Genomic DNA, 17,049 nt, shown 5'->3' on the forward strand with positions numbered 1-17,049 from the left:
AGTGAGGCTGCAGATACGCCTGCCCCCAAATGTGAGTTGATCTTTGAAATGTGCAGTGAACCCCTTCCCCCAGAATACCCAGAGACTAAAACTACACAAAATCCCTTTCTTACAAAACAGCTTAACTTCTGCCAGCAGCAATCATAATTCCTGACTAATGATGTGATTTCCAATCCCCTTGTAGTTTAAAGCTATAAATATAGCTGCCATTTTGTAAAACCATTGAGTGTATTTTCAGGACTGCTTAAATCTGTGTTTTCCTAGATTGCAATTCTCATTAGCCCCAAATAAATGTACTTTTCTTTGTTGTCAACCAGGTTGATTTTATTGTCAGTCATTTTACAAATATCATTTTACAGTTGGTTGTTTGACTCTGGTTCCAATGAGATCCACACTCTGCAAGTTGTTGGGTTTATCTCATCTCAGTCTGTAACTCTGAGCCCCACCTATGCTATTTAACTTTTGGAGAGCTTGGGCTACTTATGAAATTCCACATTCTGGATTTGGCTGATTATATTCTCCAGAATTTGTTTAATACATGCATCTGCTTTCTGTAAATGGGTACAATAATTCATTTTTGTGGCTTCATTATAGTCTGTCTTAAGGCAAAAATGCTTCCTTAATGAAGCTGTGTATTCCCTATTGCATCATGTCAGGAAGCTATTGTTAAGATTGATTTGTGAGCCTGACTCTGTGGTCATCTTCATCTGTTTACCTGGTTCTTAATTTTAAAAGATAAAATTTTTGAACAAGGAAACATGGGCTAGGGGCATAGCTCAGTGCTAGAGGGCTTGCCACCCATGCATAAGGCCTGGTTTCCTTCCCTGGCACCTCAAACACAAAACAAAAAGAAACATACATAGGTCAAGTCCTTAGCATTTTTGAGCTGGAATGATTAGAAAAGCAAGCTGTAGCCTTAGATTCTAAGAGAGTAGATGTATATGTAGAAGGAGAAGATTCCTGGTCAGAGAAAAGGTTTTGGAACTGAGGCCAACAAGGCACTGGTACTTTCAGCAGCAAACTGCTCTTCTGGGACTTCAGGTAAAATGATGTAACTGAGTGAAAAAGTGGCGGTGAGTCGGCTTCTTCTCTGTATTCAAATCACTGAGCTGCTGTCTTATTGAGAGATGCTCATGAGCCTGCTCTGGGAAGACTCAATGGAAGGCTTCTTGGTCCGAGAAGACTGCAACTTTTGATCCTTATCTTATACTTTGGAAGCTGAAATCAAGGTAATCCCCTGGCGTTTGTGAGTCCTGGACTTGGGGAGGAACCACCTGCTTTGGAGATAGTAAGTGAGATGATCCAGAGTGGCAGTCTAAGAGCTAGAAACCGTATTTAAGAGACCATGTAGTCCAGTGCTTCATTTTACTGTGAGGGGAGTATGGCCAGAAGAGGGGAGGGGATGTCTCCAAACCACTAGCAAGCTGGAGGTTCTACTGAAGCCAGCATCCAAGCCTTCAGTTCTCTGATTATGGTAGGTAGCCAGCCAAATTTTCTACTTAGAATTTTTGATATGATGAGGATGGCCAGATCTGGCTCCTGACAGATTCTTCTGGGTATCCCTTAGTGTCTCATCATTCTTGCTTTTCTGCTGGGTTCTTTGACTTGGAAGTGGTATTCAACAATGGTCTGTTTCTACTGGCCAGCTTGATTTGTGGTGGTACAGTGATTTGAATACAAACAGGGTGTCGTGAGTCCCCATCTAAGCTCCACAGTAGTCAGGCTGCAATTTCGTGAAGAGAGTGGATCGGACTAAGATTACCCAGAGTATATCATGAGTGTGACATTAGGTGATATGAGGGTAAAAATTTTTTCTTCATTTATATTTATTTTTTCACTTCTGGTACACTGGTTTTCCATTAACAGCAGTGACATAAGCTTCTTCTTTAAATATATTGAGGCCACAATCTTAGTAGATTCAGACAAAATAAGGTAGATATTCCAAAAGAGGGAATGCAAAAGATTGCAGTATAAAAAATCATCATCTGATCCCTCCTAGCTTCCTAACCTTTCAGTTACAGGAATTCTTTTATATTCTGGCATATACGAGTCACAATCCTGAACAGTCTCCTAGCCAATATATAGAATTTGTTCAGAGTTACAGGACAGCTTGAAAGTTCAGTTTAATTGAGCATGTATTTATCATCTGGGTTGATTACCACAGGAAAATATGGAGACAAGTGAGGTAGCTCCAGTGGCAAACCATCTGGAAGCTGCTCTGTATTTTCTGCCATTTGAAAATGTGTGAGGTATATTTTGGGCCATGTTCATGGGTATTGCCCCACAGCTGTTATCCCTGCCACCCTCAGGGAAATCTACTTAGGGGTTCAACATAATCAGCTTCTAGAGCTGAGAGAAGATGGGGTGTTTGCATGGAATGTGGGTGAAGTAGGCTACAGAAATGGGCAATTGGGTTTTCTACCTTTCAGAATTTTCCGGGAGAGAATCTTCATTCAGAGCTTTGCTGACAACCAAAGATGGCAAACAAGGGGCCCTCAGCCTCTGCATCCCCTGAGAACTCCAGTGCAGGGGGACCCAGTGGGAGCAGCAATGGTGCTGGTGAGAGTGGAGGGCAGGACAGCACATTTGAGTGCAACATATGCCTGGACACAGCCAAGGACGCCGTCATCAGCCTGTGTGGCCATCTCTTCTGGTTAGTACCCCTGCTGCTATCCGAGAGGACACACTGCCAAGTTTGGAAAGACCATGGCTCTGGGCAGCTTTGGAGAGATGGCTTCTCACCGGCTTTGGGTCCTGATACACTCAGACCCAAGGATTCATAGACCTGCATTTCTGTCCCAGCTCTGTTGATGAGCTGGGTAATCTATCTCCATCCTAGGCTGCTGCTCTCTGTTCTCCAGTAATAACAGCATTTAGTGAGCACTTACTACCTGCCACTTGTGCAAAGCCTAGACGCAGCATAGTATAGTGGTTATGAGCAAGGATCAGGGAGCTGTACTTCATCTTCCTGAATTTTGATCCTGCCACTTTTTACCGGATGACCTGGGACAAAGTGCTTACATGCACTGTGCCTCATTTTTTACAGGATTATTTGCAAATATGCAGCAAATACTATGTGTTAGCTATGACTGTAATTGTTATTATATTTTATGTGTGTGTATATATAACAATATAAAATGGTAGGGTCAGTATCCCTTCCAGCCTCAATGGTTTTAGAAGTACCTGCTGGCTCTCAGAACCTGGGTGAATTTTGAGTTTTGTTTTTTTCTTTTGAGATTTTGAGCTGAAGCTTGAGGGGTAATAATGGCAGGTAACGTGAAGGCTATATGCTACCCCAAGGCAATTTCTAGGGACAGGTATGTGCATTATTGGGTTCCTTTTCCTGTATACTTCTCGTAGCACCCTGGTTGAAGGGCTGAATGTGTTAGGAAGTGATTGGTTGTAGAGAGTTGGCCAGATTATCAAACCCAGATTTAAGAGGATAATATAGAGCTAATAAATACTATTGAGCAGGAAAATGGTGTGAAGAAAGGATCATTTAAGCAGTACTTTAGAGGAGGTTAAATTGGCACCTGTGTAAAAGATAAATTTATTAATATAATGGGACAGAGATTTTTATTCTTGAGGCTCTCACCCTAATGGTGATTTTACATAGAACTGGTTGATTCTAGAAATTGGAGATACTTCAGGATATTATAAAACCAGTGACAGAATTAAGAGACAAGGTACCATTGAAAAGAACACAGATTCTAAAATGAAAGTTGATCTTCCAGACTGGGTGGTATGTTTTTGGGAAAATCTGGTAGCTTCTCTGTGCTTTAGTTTCTACATCTGTAAAATGGAGATAATAATACCCACTGGTAGGTTAATATTGTCATTCAGTGCCATTAACAAATGAAAAGCTATTCAGCCATAGCCTGCCACAGTAGTTGCTTAACAAATGGGAAGACTCCCCATCATGTAATCTTGAACTTTCCTCTGAGAGTCATTCATTCACCTTCACTTCTGGATAGCCTTTGAGGGAACTGCCAGTGAAGATCTGCCATGACTTTTGGGGTGCCTTGGATTAGAATTAGATTAGATTAGAATGGCATCACAAGGTTAATGTTGAAGTCAGATGTGAGGTATCTATTATGTCTACAAAGATTGTAGATCTAGTTCATGAAGCTAAATTGGTTCTGTAATTGGGAAAGGAGCTATCCTCTGAGCCCAGTGTTTACTTAGCTAGAAAAGACACATGATATGCAAACGCATCAGCATTTTCCACTGTCCTGACACATAGTAGGTAAACAGTAGATATTTGTTGAACTATTTAATCGATGAGGGAGAGAAAGAAAAGAAGTATTAAAAATTTGAAGTTGAATGATTTTTCCTTTAATTCTGTAGATTTCATTTTTTGTATACAGTGCTGGGTGTTGAAAGGGCAGTGAACTGAAAGTCTGGAAGCTTGATTTTCAGTCCTGGTACAAGTCATTGCTTGTTTCAGAGCCTTGGTTTTTCCTTCTTTGAAATATGAGACATTGGGCAGCAGCTCTCTAAGCTAAAGGTAGTCCTTTCTGCCATGTAGCCTCCCCATCTTTTCTATTACTTAAATGTTTTTAGAGTAGATCTGAATTTTTAAACTGCTTCCTGCCAGCAGAACTCTCAAAGTGAGGACAGCCTGAAGGTTTTGTTAAACTAGATGTGGACTATCCCTTTTGAGCCTGAAATTAGGTGTAAAATAGTATGCACATGCACGCATGCTTGTGTGTACTGCATGAGAATGCTCCTGTGAATTTTTCTGCAGAGAATGCTTGGCTTTTATTGGATTCTTTCAGATGCTAACTTTTAGAGACTGTCGCGTCTGGGTGGTCTGGGCCCTGCAGGTCTGCAAGTGTAATGGGATCCCAGGGGTGGAGCCTGAGATCTTGTCTCCACTATCTTGTTTTTCCTCTGATTTTAGCCCAATCTATTTCTAGTTTCTGATGCCAATGATTCCTGCATAACTTCAGTGGGGACAGAATACCCCTGTTTTCCCCATTTTTCCCATTCTGATGCTCCTACCCTATTCATCAAATGTTTCTGCTAATGAAAACATTTTTATTCCTTTTACCCTTTCTAACCTTCTCCTTGATGGCTGGTTGCCCTGGGGACTCTGGCAGTTGGCCGTGTTTACATCAGGTAAGATGCATTTCATTTTACTCTTGTCTTTCATCAGCTGTGGTTGCACAAGACAGTCCTTGTCTCAGGAGACTGTTGTCAGAATCTGCAATCTCCTTGGTTTCTTTGCATCGTTAACCCCCCAACCCTTTTACACACCTCCCCACTGACAGGCACTTGACATAATAAGGAGTTATTGTGGTACCCAAGATGGTTCTAATTCTGCCCCAGTGGCCATTGTAGCCTTAGCCAGCCACCACCTCTCTAGATCTCAATTCTTCATTTGTAAACTGGGCTGGATTTGATATGTTGAGTCCTTTTTATTTTTAGATTCTCCATCTATATAAAGTACTTCCTATCTTTAAACTTCTTGAAAATGTTAAGAAGGGGTAAACTTTTTTTGGTATCAACAAAGAACTTTTGTAAAGGAGGAAAGTCTATTTTCCCAGTTTTAACTCATTATGAAAACCAATTAGTATTCATGAAAACCCAGACATCTTCTTGGTGAGACGAGCTGAGCCTGACATTCACAATTGCCTGTGAATAATTACTGCCAGCTGACCGTCCGCATGGTTATTGGCAGTAGAATACCACACTTGTAGGTGACCACATTCATAGGTGACTTAAGAATGTGAGGAGAGCACAAATTCCAGACTGATAGAGCATATCATGCTAGAGCTTTCTCTCTTGATGGGAGAAAGAATAGAGACCTAGGACTGAGCATTCTAACCACAATGGAACCTAATAGAACATGTTGGCTGTGAGCTTATGAAGAGGATGTAAATTTTAGAGACATTGACAGGTAGACAAAGTGGGATATAAAAATCATTAAGTGCTGCCATTTCTATAGTCCTGAGCCCTAGATGCACATTTATAATATAACCTCATATCATGGGATTTAAACATGCAATTTATGTTCCAAAATGTCACAGGGCTGGGAGTATAGTTTAGTGGTAGTGTGTGTACTTAGCTTGTGCAGGATCTTGGGTTTGATCCCTAGCACCAAAATTAAACTTGAGAAAAAATATGTTTGAAATTATCTAATGTCCATGAAGATACTACAGTGGCTTTTTTAAAATCATTTTTTGTTTGTATATGTCATTTTTTTGTTATTGCTGTTGTTTTGTTTTTAATTGAATCCAGGGTAGCTTTGTCACTGAGCTACATACCCAGCCCTTTTTTATTTTTTGTTTTCAAGACAGGGCTTCACTAAGTTGCTGAGTCTGATCTTGAATTTGCAGTCCTCTGCCTCAGCCTCCCCAAATGCTTTTGATTACAGGTGTGCATCATCTTGCTGACTTGTTTGTTCCTTCTTTAGAAAGTTAAACAAGATGTTTTTAATGTAACCAATGAAAGGACCTGGGAAACCCAGAACAGAGTGGTGGTGTTGGTGTTGTTTTTGATACTGAAATGGTTGAATGCAAAAGTCACTGAGAGTTCATAAAAACATCAAATTTAGATAATGAGCATAATCTATCCTTTAATCATCAGAAAATGATCTGCTTATGTTCACGTGTTGATGTCTAGGACACACAGTTGTTGGGGAAATGCTGTAATAATAAGAAATCACAGAAAGAAAAATATCACTTGTATAAGGATAATATACTTGACCCTTTGAGGAAAGTGGAAACTTATTTATTTTTAATTTTTATGGTACTGGAAATCAAACTCAGGGCCACACACATGATAGGCAAGCATTCTACCATTGAGCTATGTTCTCAGCCTGGAAAATGGAAATTTAAAAGTTCATTATACCCACATGAGTAGTCTAACCTGAGATTGGGTATGGCAGATCTCTTGGCATATTGAGGCTTGCAGCTCCTTCTTGCTGTATTGCTAGCAACCCCTAGGGAGAGAGAAAGCTTGAAGAAACTGATTTAATTATGATGGCATTTAAAGGCAATTTCAATTTTGCCACTAGTAAATATTTACTGAGTACTAGGTATGGGAAACAGAGTCAGGTTCCTCAGGGTATTCCTGATTGTGCTGGTGGTTCCATTTGAGGCCTCTGGCTCATGTTCTCCTACTGCTTCTAACCATTCTGTGGTGGGACTTCAACCATTCATGCATTTTTCTGTCCTGCTTGCAGTGGTTGGAGACCAGACCTAATAGACAGGTGTGTCCAGTTTGCAAAGCTGGCATCAGCCGAGACAAGGTCATCCCTCTCTATGGCAGGGGCAGCACTGGGCAGCAGGACCCCAGGTGAGGACTTGGATATGAATTCACTTCCATTCAGCACCCCTGAACCCCACCCTTTACTTGGTGCTTGATGATTACTTGGTTCTGAGGCAATCTGATCCAAATGGGAGTAAACCAGGTATGGTGAAGAAGTGGCCACTTGCTGGGCTATAGTAACCACTGAGTGTCATCTACCCAGTAGGCAGTATGCTGGGTCTGGGGACCCAGTGTGCAAAGTGATATGTAAAGTATGGAGGGAGAGGGAATGGGGAGTCTGGGTGACTTTGTAGAGTCTGGAATTTCTAGAAATAGAGATGTGGGTGAATGCAGCATTCTTCAAGTACTGAGAGCCCTTCACGGTTTGGCACCTCCAACCTTTCCAGAAGTATCTCTTATCATCTGCCACCCCATCCCAGCATACCCAGTACACCAGATATACTGGACTTTTCTTAAAGGGACTTGCCCTTTCACATTCATTAGCCTTTGTATTTGCTTTCTGCTGTACCTCTTCTGCCTTCCCTGCTTCCTCAAACCACCACCCCACTCCCACCTCTTCCTCTAATGTCTACCCATCTTTTATGAGCAGCTCGGAAGTCACCTCCTCCTTAAAGTGGTCATTTTTTCCCACATGAGTTGTTCTTATCATTCTCTATTAATCCAACTCACACTGCATTATGATTGGATTAATCCCCTTTGAAATTGTCATTACCTCAAGAATAAGATCTGTCAGTCTTATTATCCTGTCTAGGGCCTCATATGTAACAAGTCCTTAGTCAAGCATTTGGAGATGAATGATCAGAGGGCTGATATACCCAGAGGCCTGAAGACTAGCATGGGTTTCTTACCTAGGAGTAATGAGAGGTAGAGCTAATGTCAATAGGGACAGATGAGAGAGACCCTGAATCTCTGCCCACTCAGCTGTTAAATTTCAGTTTGGCTTTGGGACTTCTGATATCCATGAGCCCAGTATCTTATAGGTCCAGGGAAGGTGACTATCACTAAAAACCTGTGTGGGTCAGGATCTCTGTAAGAAAAGTAGCTTGTAGTACAGTCTAATGAATATCTCTTAATATTAGACTGGTTTTCTCTCTGGTTTTCTGTACATTTGGGAGGAACAATTTACAAGTAGAATAAAGAGTTAGCGTTCAGTTTAATCCTAAGTTTAATAATAAGTTTATATGTGGACAAGAAAGATGGCTATGACCTGACCCTCTTGGTAAAGAGCTCCCAGTTCTCATAGTGAGCAACTCAAGTCATGTTGTAATAGACTTACTTTATACCATTTCTTTTTCAGAGAGAAGACCCCTCCTCGTCCTCAAGGCCAGAGGCCAGAGCCAGAGAATAGAGGGGTAAGGAACATTCTAGGAGAAGCTTCTAAAAACCCATGGTTTTAGAAATTTCCCTGTTGACCCTACATTTGTTTCTTTCCTTTGATCATAAAAGTAAAGGCAATCTTGTAGAATACAGAAATGGAGACAGGGGTAAAAATAATCACATCATCCAGATGTAACAACTGGAAATGTTTTGGTCTTTTTCCTTTTCCATTTTTCTTTTTCTTTTAACAAGGTGAAAAGGGTTATTGGTGCATGCATTTTTCTTTTTTTTTTTTCTTTTTTTTTTTTTTTTGGTGTTGGGGATTGAGCCCAGGAGCACTTTAACCACCAAACTACATCCCCAACATCCCCAGTTCTTTTTACTTATATTTATATTTATTTATTTTTTATTTGAAGACAGGGTCTCATTAAGTTTCTGAAGCTAGCCTTAAAATTTTGATCTTCCAACTTCTCTCAAGTAGGCATGTGCCACAGTACCCTACTTGTGCCTATATTTCCACAGTTCTGTTAAACACATAAATTTTATTCATTATGTGTTTATAATTATCTATTTTATAATATGTATCTCTTGTTTTGAAACTCTTCTAAAATTCTATTTATCCTACAAATAGGAAGTGCCTTCTGTGTTCTGGGTGATTTATCAGTGAACATAACAAAGAAATGTGCTCTCATGGAGTTTGTACTTTTCAAATTAGAGATTGTCAACAATATAACTTAAGATTTTTACTGAAGATTCTTTGCCATTAATATTTTATATAATGGCTATTTAGTGTTCAGTTTTGTGCTGCTTCTTTCTCTTTTTTATTTTAAAAATATTCTGATGGATTTATAGATTTGTTTTGGGGTTTTTTATTATTTATTTATTTATTTATTGGTACTGGGGATTGAATCTGCTTAACCACTGAGTCACATCCCCACCCCTTTTTATTTTGAGACAGGGTCTTGCTAAGTTGCTTAGGGACTCACTAAGTTGCTGAGGCTGTCCTCAAACAACTTCTGCCTCAGCCTCCTGAGTCACTGGGATTACAGGCATGTGCCACCATCCCAAGCTCATAGATAAAATTTTGATTAGATTTAGCTGGGCATAGTGTAATCTCAGAGCACCTGGAGTCTGGGGCGGGAGGATCACAGCCTTAGCAACTTAGCGAGGCTCTAAGTAATTTAGTGAGATCCTATCTCATAATTTAAAAAAGCGTTGGAGATGTAGCTCAGTGCTGAAGCAACCCTGGGTTCAATACTCAGAACCATAACACATTTCTTATTTTCTTACTTGAATTAGAATATTTCCTTAGAATTCCCAGGAATAAGATTGAATCAGGGCTTTTTTTTCTTTTTTTTTTTTTTTTTTTTTTGGTACTGGGAATTGAACCCAGCTGTGCTTAACAACTGAACCACATTCCCAGTTCTTTTTATTGTTTATTTTGAGACAGGGTCTCACTAAGTTGCTGAGGACCTTGCTAAGTTGCTAAGGCTGGCTTCGAACTTGTGATACTCCTGCCTGAACCTCCTGAGTCGCTGGGATTACAGGTGTACCTGACCAAATCAGGGTTCTTGATAGAAATTAAGGGTTTCTTCTCTGTATTGCCCTTAATAACTGACATTAGCAGTAAACACTTGTTGTATGATTATTAAATGGTAAAAAACTGTATTTTAAGAGCTTTATATGTATGATCTCATTTAAACTTCCCACTAACACATTTAAAAGATGAAACTGAGGCACAGATAGGTGAAGTGACTTGTCTAGGGCCATAGACAAGGCTAAAACCCAGATCTAGCTTGTATTTAAGTCCCTGCTCTTAACCTCCAGGCAACAATTCTTTAAATAGGCTCTACTTTCTCATGAAGCATTGGTAACTAATGTAAGTTGAAGGCCCCAGGAAGCCTTAGACCCTGGCCTTGACTTTGGGGCCCACCTTAAGCATTCACAAGCATTTGCAGCCTCTAGTGATGCAATGTTTTTTGCATACTCTGCCCCAGAAACATAAACCCATCAAATAGGAGGACTTGTGGGATCACATAGATGTTGCTAGAAGGGAAGCAGAAAGGACAGTCCAGGATTGCACTCAGTGAAGCTTGAGGTCCTGATGAAACAATTGCACCTTTTCCAGTAAGGCAACTTCAGTCCCAGGAGCCCTCAGACTCAACCATGCTGGGTCTGAGTAGAAGGTATTTGTGCTGCAAGGAGATAGAAACGAAATGTTTTTCTTCCCTATAGGTTGCCCTCTTATTAAATCACCTATTATACTTTACAGGTAGTGCAACCCAGCAAGAAGTTTGCAGTCACATGCTAGGCTGCTTAGTTATGGGACACTTTTGTGACTTGCAAAAGATTCACAAATACCAACTTTTTGTGGAGAATGGTTGACTCAATATTTTTTCTTCATTATTTCTGGCATCATTTGTTCTAAAGATCTTGCCAGGGATGCAGGGGCAGAGAAAAAAAAAGTTAAGGTGTGTATAGTAATTAAGAGCATGGGTTTTCAGATCAGACTGACCTAGTTTTAGATCTAACCTCTACCCTTTGATTATTTTACCCCTCCAGCCCAAAGTTGGTCTCAGTAAATTGCAGATGATGCTAATGCAAGAAATAAACACAATTTGTGTGTCCCTGAGTTTTAACACTGTTCTTGGCACAGAATTTGCACTTAGAAAAAGGGAGTTACTGCTGGGCATGATGGTGCACGCCTGTAATCCCAGCAGTTCAGGAGGCTGAGGCATGAGAATTGCAAGTTCAAAGCCTTTCTCAGCAAAAGCAAAGAACTAAGTAACTCAGTGAGACCCTGTCTCTAAATAAAATACAAAATAGCACTGGGGATGCGGCTCAGTGGCCGAATGCCCCTGAGTTCAATCCCCATTGTCCAAAAAAGGATTGTGGGGCAGAACTGGTGATGTGATTCAGTAGTTGAGCACCCACGGGTTCAGTCCCTAGTACAAAAATAAAATAAGTTACTCACAATATTAGTTCCTATTAGATCTTTTCATGTGAAAGATGATACAGTGACACATGGAAGGAAAAAAAATGAGGATGATACACCAAACTTTTGACTGGTTATTTTGGAGGATCCAAGGGTGAATAGAAACATTGGACTGATTTGCTCAGTTATTCCTTCAATGTGTGAATTTCTTGTAATAGCATGCATTACGTTCGAAATCAGAAAAAGTTAAGATGTTTTAAATTTTTGAAACAAAAAAATTTTTAACAAAATTAAAAGAAACTTTGGGCACAGTGAGCATGCCTGTAATCCCAGCAACTCAGGAGATTGAGGCAAGAGGATCACAAGTTCAAGGCTGGCCTCAGCAACTAAGACTTCGTCTCAAAATAAGAAATTAAAAGGACTAGGGATGTAACTCAGTGGTAAAGTGCTCCTGACTTCAGTCCCCAGTATCCCTTCCCCAACACACACAAACACACATATACACACAACACACACAAATTTTTGAGAGAAATGTACATATCTTGTCCACATATTGTCATGTACTTGTGACCATGGTGTCCAAACAATTTTGTCTGATAACTTGGACACAAGAGTTTTTCTGTTTGGCTACATAAGTCAGCATAAATGGTCCTTGGGGAACATGTTACCATGATTTTGATCCTGACTTCCACTGCTGACCTATTAGGTTTCAACTTCTTTCTATTAAAAATACTTTGTAGCTTATTTTGATGCTCTTTTGTAATTCAACTAACTGTGAATTGTGTGTTATAAAACGTAGAAAATTGTACTAGCTAATGTGGGACTCTAGAACATGTAGAAAATTATATTAACTAATGTGGGACTCTAGAATAAGAACCTCAAGCCCTAAAAACCCTGTTTTCATCAGCATAGTGGTTCTCTTTTGTTTGGATCTTGTCCTTTTTGGCCTATTCACAGTTCCATACCTTGGAGCTAAGGCTCTAAGGATAGAGTGTCCACCAGAGTTCTTCAGCTTTGGGGTCTAAATGGGAGGAAAAACTGATCCTTACCCCTTGGATACAGGTGGCAGAGGATATGAAGGAGAGTAGGATTTTGTATAAAATACAGCATGTAAATGTGTTTTGTTGGGCATGCGTAGAAGAGACATGGTCATTTTTCCTTCTCTTAATTGCTTTCCTTCCACACAGGGATTTCAAGGATTTGGATTTGGAGATGGTGGCTTCCAGATGTCTTTTGGAATTGGAGCATTTCCTTTTGGGATATTTGCCACAGCATTTAACATAAATGATGGACGACCTCCTCCAGGTAAGCTTTGTTTCCTTGAGAAATCTGAAAAATATCTTACTTGAAAGCTCCTTGGAATTCAGCAATATATAAATTACAGATCATTGTCACTGCATGTACAAACAATCTTTTCAAAGTATCTTAAATTCTTTTTATATTACTGGCATTCATGCCAGCAATTCTGAGCACTTACCCGGTATTAGGCACATGGATAGTGCTTTCATTCCAAACTGAAGGAATCATCACAACCACCATGTGGACATGTATACAGATGCCTCTGTTTTACAGATAAGAAAATGACCAGTAATGTTTACCAAGACATATCCCACATCTGTAAAATGAAAAACTATAAATTATACCCAACTGAGGAAAAACCTAATCCTGCACATGTACCTCATTTTGAACATTTTGGGACAGGAAGGGGTGAGGTAACCCACAAGGAGGCAGGCCTCTGTTCTTTTGCATCTCTTTCCAGCTTCCCTTAGAATACAATATGGGCTGATCCCAGCCTCAGTCCTTTAGAAACCATTCTTTTCTGCCACCTGCTGCTTCATTTCTTCCCCCAGCTGCTTGACAGTGCCAGCTCAATATGTCAGTGAGGTAAATGCCCTGGACTCTTACCACACTCTGACACTCGAGCCAAGATCTATATTATAGGACCTATAGAAATGTTATGCTCAATTGAGCTCTGCTTGTTCTCATTGTTTGCGCTTGGCACAGTGGAGGGTACAAAAGTGACTAGTGCATGGTTCTGGTCAGGAACTTAGGCTCTAGAGATGGTAACCCATTCAGAGATCATTCCAATTTTTCCTTATGCCACCCCAGTCCTTGGCACATAGCAGGCAATCAGTAAGAGTTTGTTGACTGCCTACCTACATGAATTCATCAGAGCACCTAACTGGGGAATGTAGGGCAGCATCAAGAGATAGTAGGAGTGTTCTTCCTTACCTTATATACCTGGAAAGTTTCTAATCTGTTCACTTGTTTTTTTCTCTGAGTAAGGAAACCCAAAAGGGCAAAATGAAGGACGAGTGGATCCCTGGGGAAGCAGCAGGAATCTTCCTAGTAGCCTGCTTCTTTCTAACCTGATCCAAGACTCACCCTTGATTCTGCAGTTAGTTCCACAATCAGGCTAAACTCTGGATCCTTATATTTGCCCCTATGGCAATCACAGTTTTTATCTGGGCAATGTGGTGCATGCCCGTAATTCCAGCAATTTAAGAGGCTGGGGCCCAAGGATCACAAGTTTAAGGCTAGCCTGGGCAACTTAGCAAGACCCTATCTCAAAATGAAAAATAGAAAGGGCTGGCAATGTAGCTTAGCAATCAAACTCTTGCATAGTATGTGTGAGACTCTGAGTTCAGTCCCCAGTACTGCACACAGTAAAAATGAACTTTAAAAAAAGAAGTGAAGATCGACACACTTGATTTGTGGTGCAAATGGGTAGTGTGCATAACTGGAGCTTTCTAACAGCCTCTCTTTTCCCTTCTGTCTCTAGCTGTTCCTGGGACGCCCCAGTATGTGGATGAGCAGTTCCTGTCACGCCTTTTCCTGTTTGTGGCCCTGGTGATCATGTTCTGGCTCCTGATTGCCTAATGGCAGGCTCCTGTCTATATTCATAGCAGGTCCTCAGAACTGGTGATGTGCTACCCATACTCCTGGTGTTTGGCTTCCTGGCTAACCCTGACCTCTGGAATCAGTGGGGTCAGTAACACTTCAAGGAGTCTTGCTCTTTCATCAGAGCTGTGGAACTCAAGACCAGTTGGCGAGTACTCCCAAGTATCACCACTGCTGTAAACACCCTTCTATTATCTCAGGCCTTGGTGTTGAGTCCCCACTCATGGGTGGTACCATGAAATCCTGTTCCAGCCAACTCAGCGAGTCCTGATTCTGCACAGGGAAGAGGTGGGAAGAAAGAAACTATCAGAGTGCAATTTCATACAAGTTTTATACAAAAACAAAGGGATGAACCAAATGGTATTTATGAAATTTTTCTTTCATCTCTTTAAATCCCCTTGGTAAGTAGCCTCTGAAGCCAGTGGAACTCATTACAGAGAGGTTCCAGATCCCAGTGCTGCTCTGTCCTCTCCCCACCCCCACCTCTTCCTCAGCAGAGACACAGAATCTACTGTCCCAGGAAGATCATAATCACAGCAGCTGAAACTGAAGTCACTTCATGAATTCACCAGAGACCCAGCGATCCCAAGGCCCTGCGCCTTACTCTTTGGCCCCAGAGAGCAACTTGAATGACCTCTTCATTTCCTGGTGTAGATTGGTCCTTGTGAGACATGTTACTTCACTCACAGATTTCCCATCTCCTTTTCCCTTAAAACTATACATCTGTGTCTCTCTACCAGAGGGCAAATAGCCTACACTATGGCTGAAACCATGACTGACTACTGTGCATTAGGAAAGACTTGGAGTTAGGCCTTCTGTGGGATTCAGAGCTTTGATGCAGGAACAAGTAACCCTATTCCCTAGGCCACAGAAGCTCTGAGTACATTCTCTCCCAGAACTTGCCCAGAGGAAACTGGAGGCTTTGTTAGGTCGGCCTAGCTGCATGTGAAAGTTGACCACCTCAGAAGCCAAACTGTCCTTTTCGAAGAGGCAGGTTGGGGAGAAACTCATCTGTGACCCTGATTTTGGTGTGGCTTGCTAGAGTCCCTTGAAAACTCCTTGTATGTATGCTAAAACCAAGGAAGCATGTGCCTCCTAATCAGGCAACCTCTGATGATTTGTAAAGCCAGGTAGCAGGGCCCAGGGAATCTCAGCACAGTAGTGTGATGTGACGATCTTTCCTGTAAAATCCAGGGGAAATGATTCTTCCTAAGTCCTTGTTGTGTTTTTTTTATTTCAAAAACCCTCTGAATTTGATTGCAGGAGTGTGGTGCTAGGCAGGTAGGACAGTTCACCTGGTGGGATAATTCTTGTTCTTCCCACTAGGCTTCATCTAATCTAATTTTCTAGAGACATTGGTGGTGAGGGGATATGGACTTCTGGGGCCTCGGGCTCACTTTTCTTGTCCACACTGTCCTGGTTCACCACTAGCAATAGACAACAAATAGTAGAAAAGCCCCACCTGGTGCTTTTTTTTTCTTTTTTTGATATGGCTCTGCATAATTTAAGGAAACCAAGACCTTGAGGATGAAAAGGGAAGCCCTCCTCCCCTCTGCATGGTCCCCACCCCTTCTTTGCACCTGCCAATGCCAGAGTTCAGTGTTTAAACAGATAAAATATAAAGTATTGAGTAAGTGATTCTTTTGCTGAATCCACATGGTAGGAATAAGCCACCAGCTTTACAATGTGCCTGATGGATTTTAAATAGTCTTGGGTACCCCCTCAAGAATACTCTTTAATCACCTTCTGGAGATTCCCCAAAGTCTCAAGGGCTCCTGAAGTATCTGCTCTAGGGGCAATTGATAGCATCTCTCAGTGCAGTGGCCCCAACTAGTGGAGGGAGAGAGAAATTCAGACAAATAGAAATGGGTTTCCAGAAGAAAGATAAAAGAGTTGTGGGTAGGATGACAACTCATTTGGATTCTTTAATGAATTGGAGTGATCCCAGGAAAGCTCCACCAGCAAAGGTATCCCAGGAACCTGTTAGCAAAGCCAGGTTGGCCATGTGCCCTTTATAAACCTTATAGGTCCCACTCACCCTCTGCCAGGCTCTGGGGCAGGAAAGCCAACTTGGGACTGTTAGCCCAGCCCTAACAGGATCCATTTCCACCATCCCTCTGACAGCTGCCAAGGCAGCTTTCTTTTATATATGTTTTCTGTGCCCCTCAGCCTCCACACTCCTGTCACCCTCGTGGACTAGGACCCAATCTTAACCACAATCAGAAAATGGCAATATGTACAGTGGCACACCTGACCAGTCACTGATTTTCACTGTTGTGAAAGTGATTCAATTTAGAATTAAACAAATGGTTTTATATTACTGTGAGTTTGAACTTAATGTCTGTTTCATGGGAGGTGAATGGGTGGGGAGTGGTCATACTGGTCTGGCCCCTTGGGAAGCACCTGTACAGCCATAATAATGTCCTTGGTAACTGAGGATAAAAGTCTTCAAACAACTGTCAATAATTGGAGATGAGAAGTATGGGCTGGAGGCCTGGCTTCATGTACAGCGCTGCCCAAGGTGTAACCTGTCTGACAGGCAGCCCCAGTCCTAACAAGTGTGTGGAATTTCTGAGTTTGCAGGCAACAAACTGATGTGAGGGACCTTGACTTGAGGCCTA

At 41.3% G+C, this 17,049-nt stretch overlaps 1 protein-coding gene across 4 annotated transcripts in view; it reads left to right on the forward strand.

The window, feature by feature from the left end:
• Positions 1-16,748, forward strand: part of RNF185 (ring finger protein 185) — a 34,955-nt gene extending 18,207 nt beyond the window's left edge. For 3 of the 4 annotated variants that reach the window (XM_079149749.1, XM_079149751.1, XM_079149750.1), the window contains 6 exons: positions 2,430-2,653; positions 5,103-5,121; positions 7,190-7,302; positions 8,573-8,627; positions 12,715-12,832; positions 14,310-16,748. In XM_079149749.1, the coding sequence (XP_079005875.1) occupies positions 2,478-2,653; positions 5,103-5,121; positions 7,190-7,302; positions 8,573-8,627; positions 12,715-12,832; positions 14,310-14,407 (579 nt within the window). In that variant the 5' untranslated portion in view covers positions 2,430-2,477 and the 3' untranslated portion in view covers positions 14,408-16,748. Of the gene's footprint in view, positions 1-2,429; positions 2,654-5,102; positions 5,122-7,189; positions 7,303-8,572; positions 8,628-12,714; positions 12,833-14,309 lie in introns of those variants that run through there. The other variant, XM_079149752.1, reaches the window with a different exon arrangement.
• Positions 16,749-17,049: the final 301 nt, after the last annotated feature.

The sequence above is a fragment of the Sciurus vulgaris genome (assembly GCF_902686455.1).
Source record: "Sciurus vulgaris genome assembly, chromosome: 8".
Classification (NCBI taxonomy): domain Eukaryota; kingdom Metazoa; phylum Chordata; class Mammalia; order Rodentia; family Sciuridae; genus Sciurus; species Sciurus vulgaris.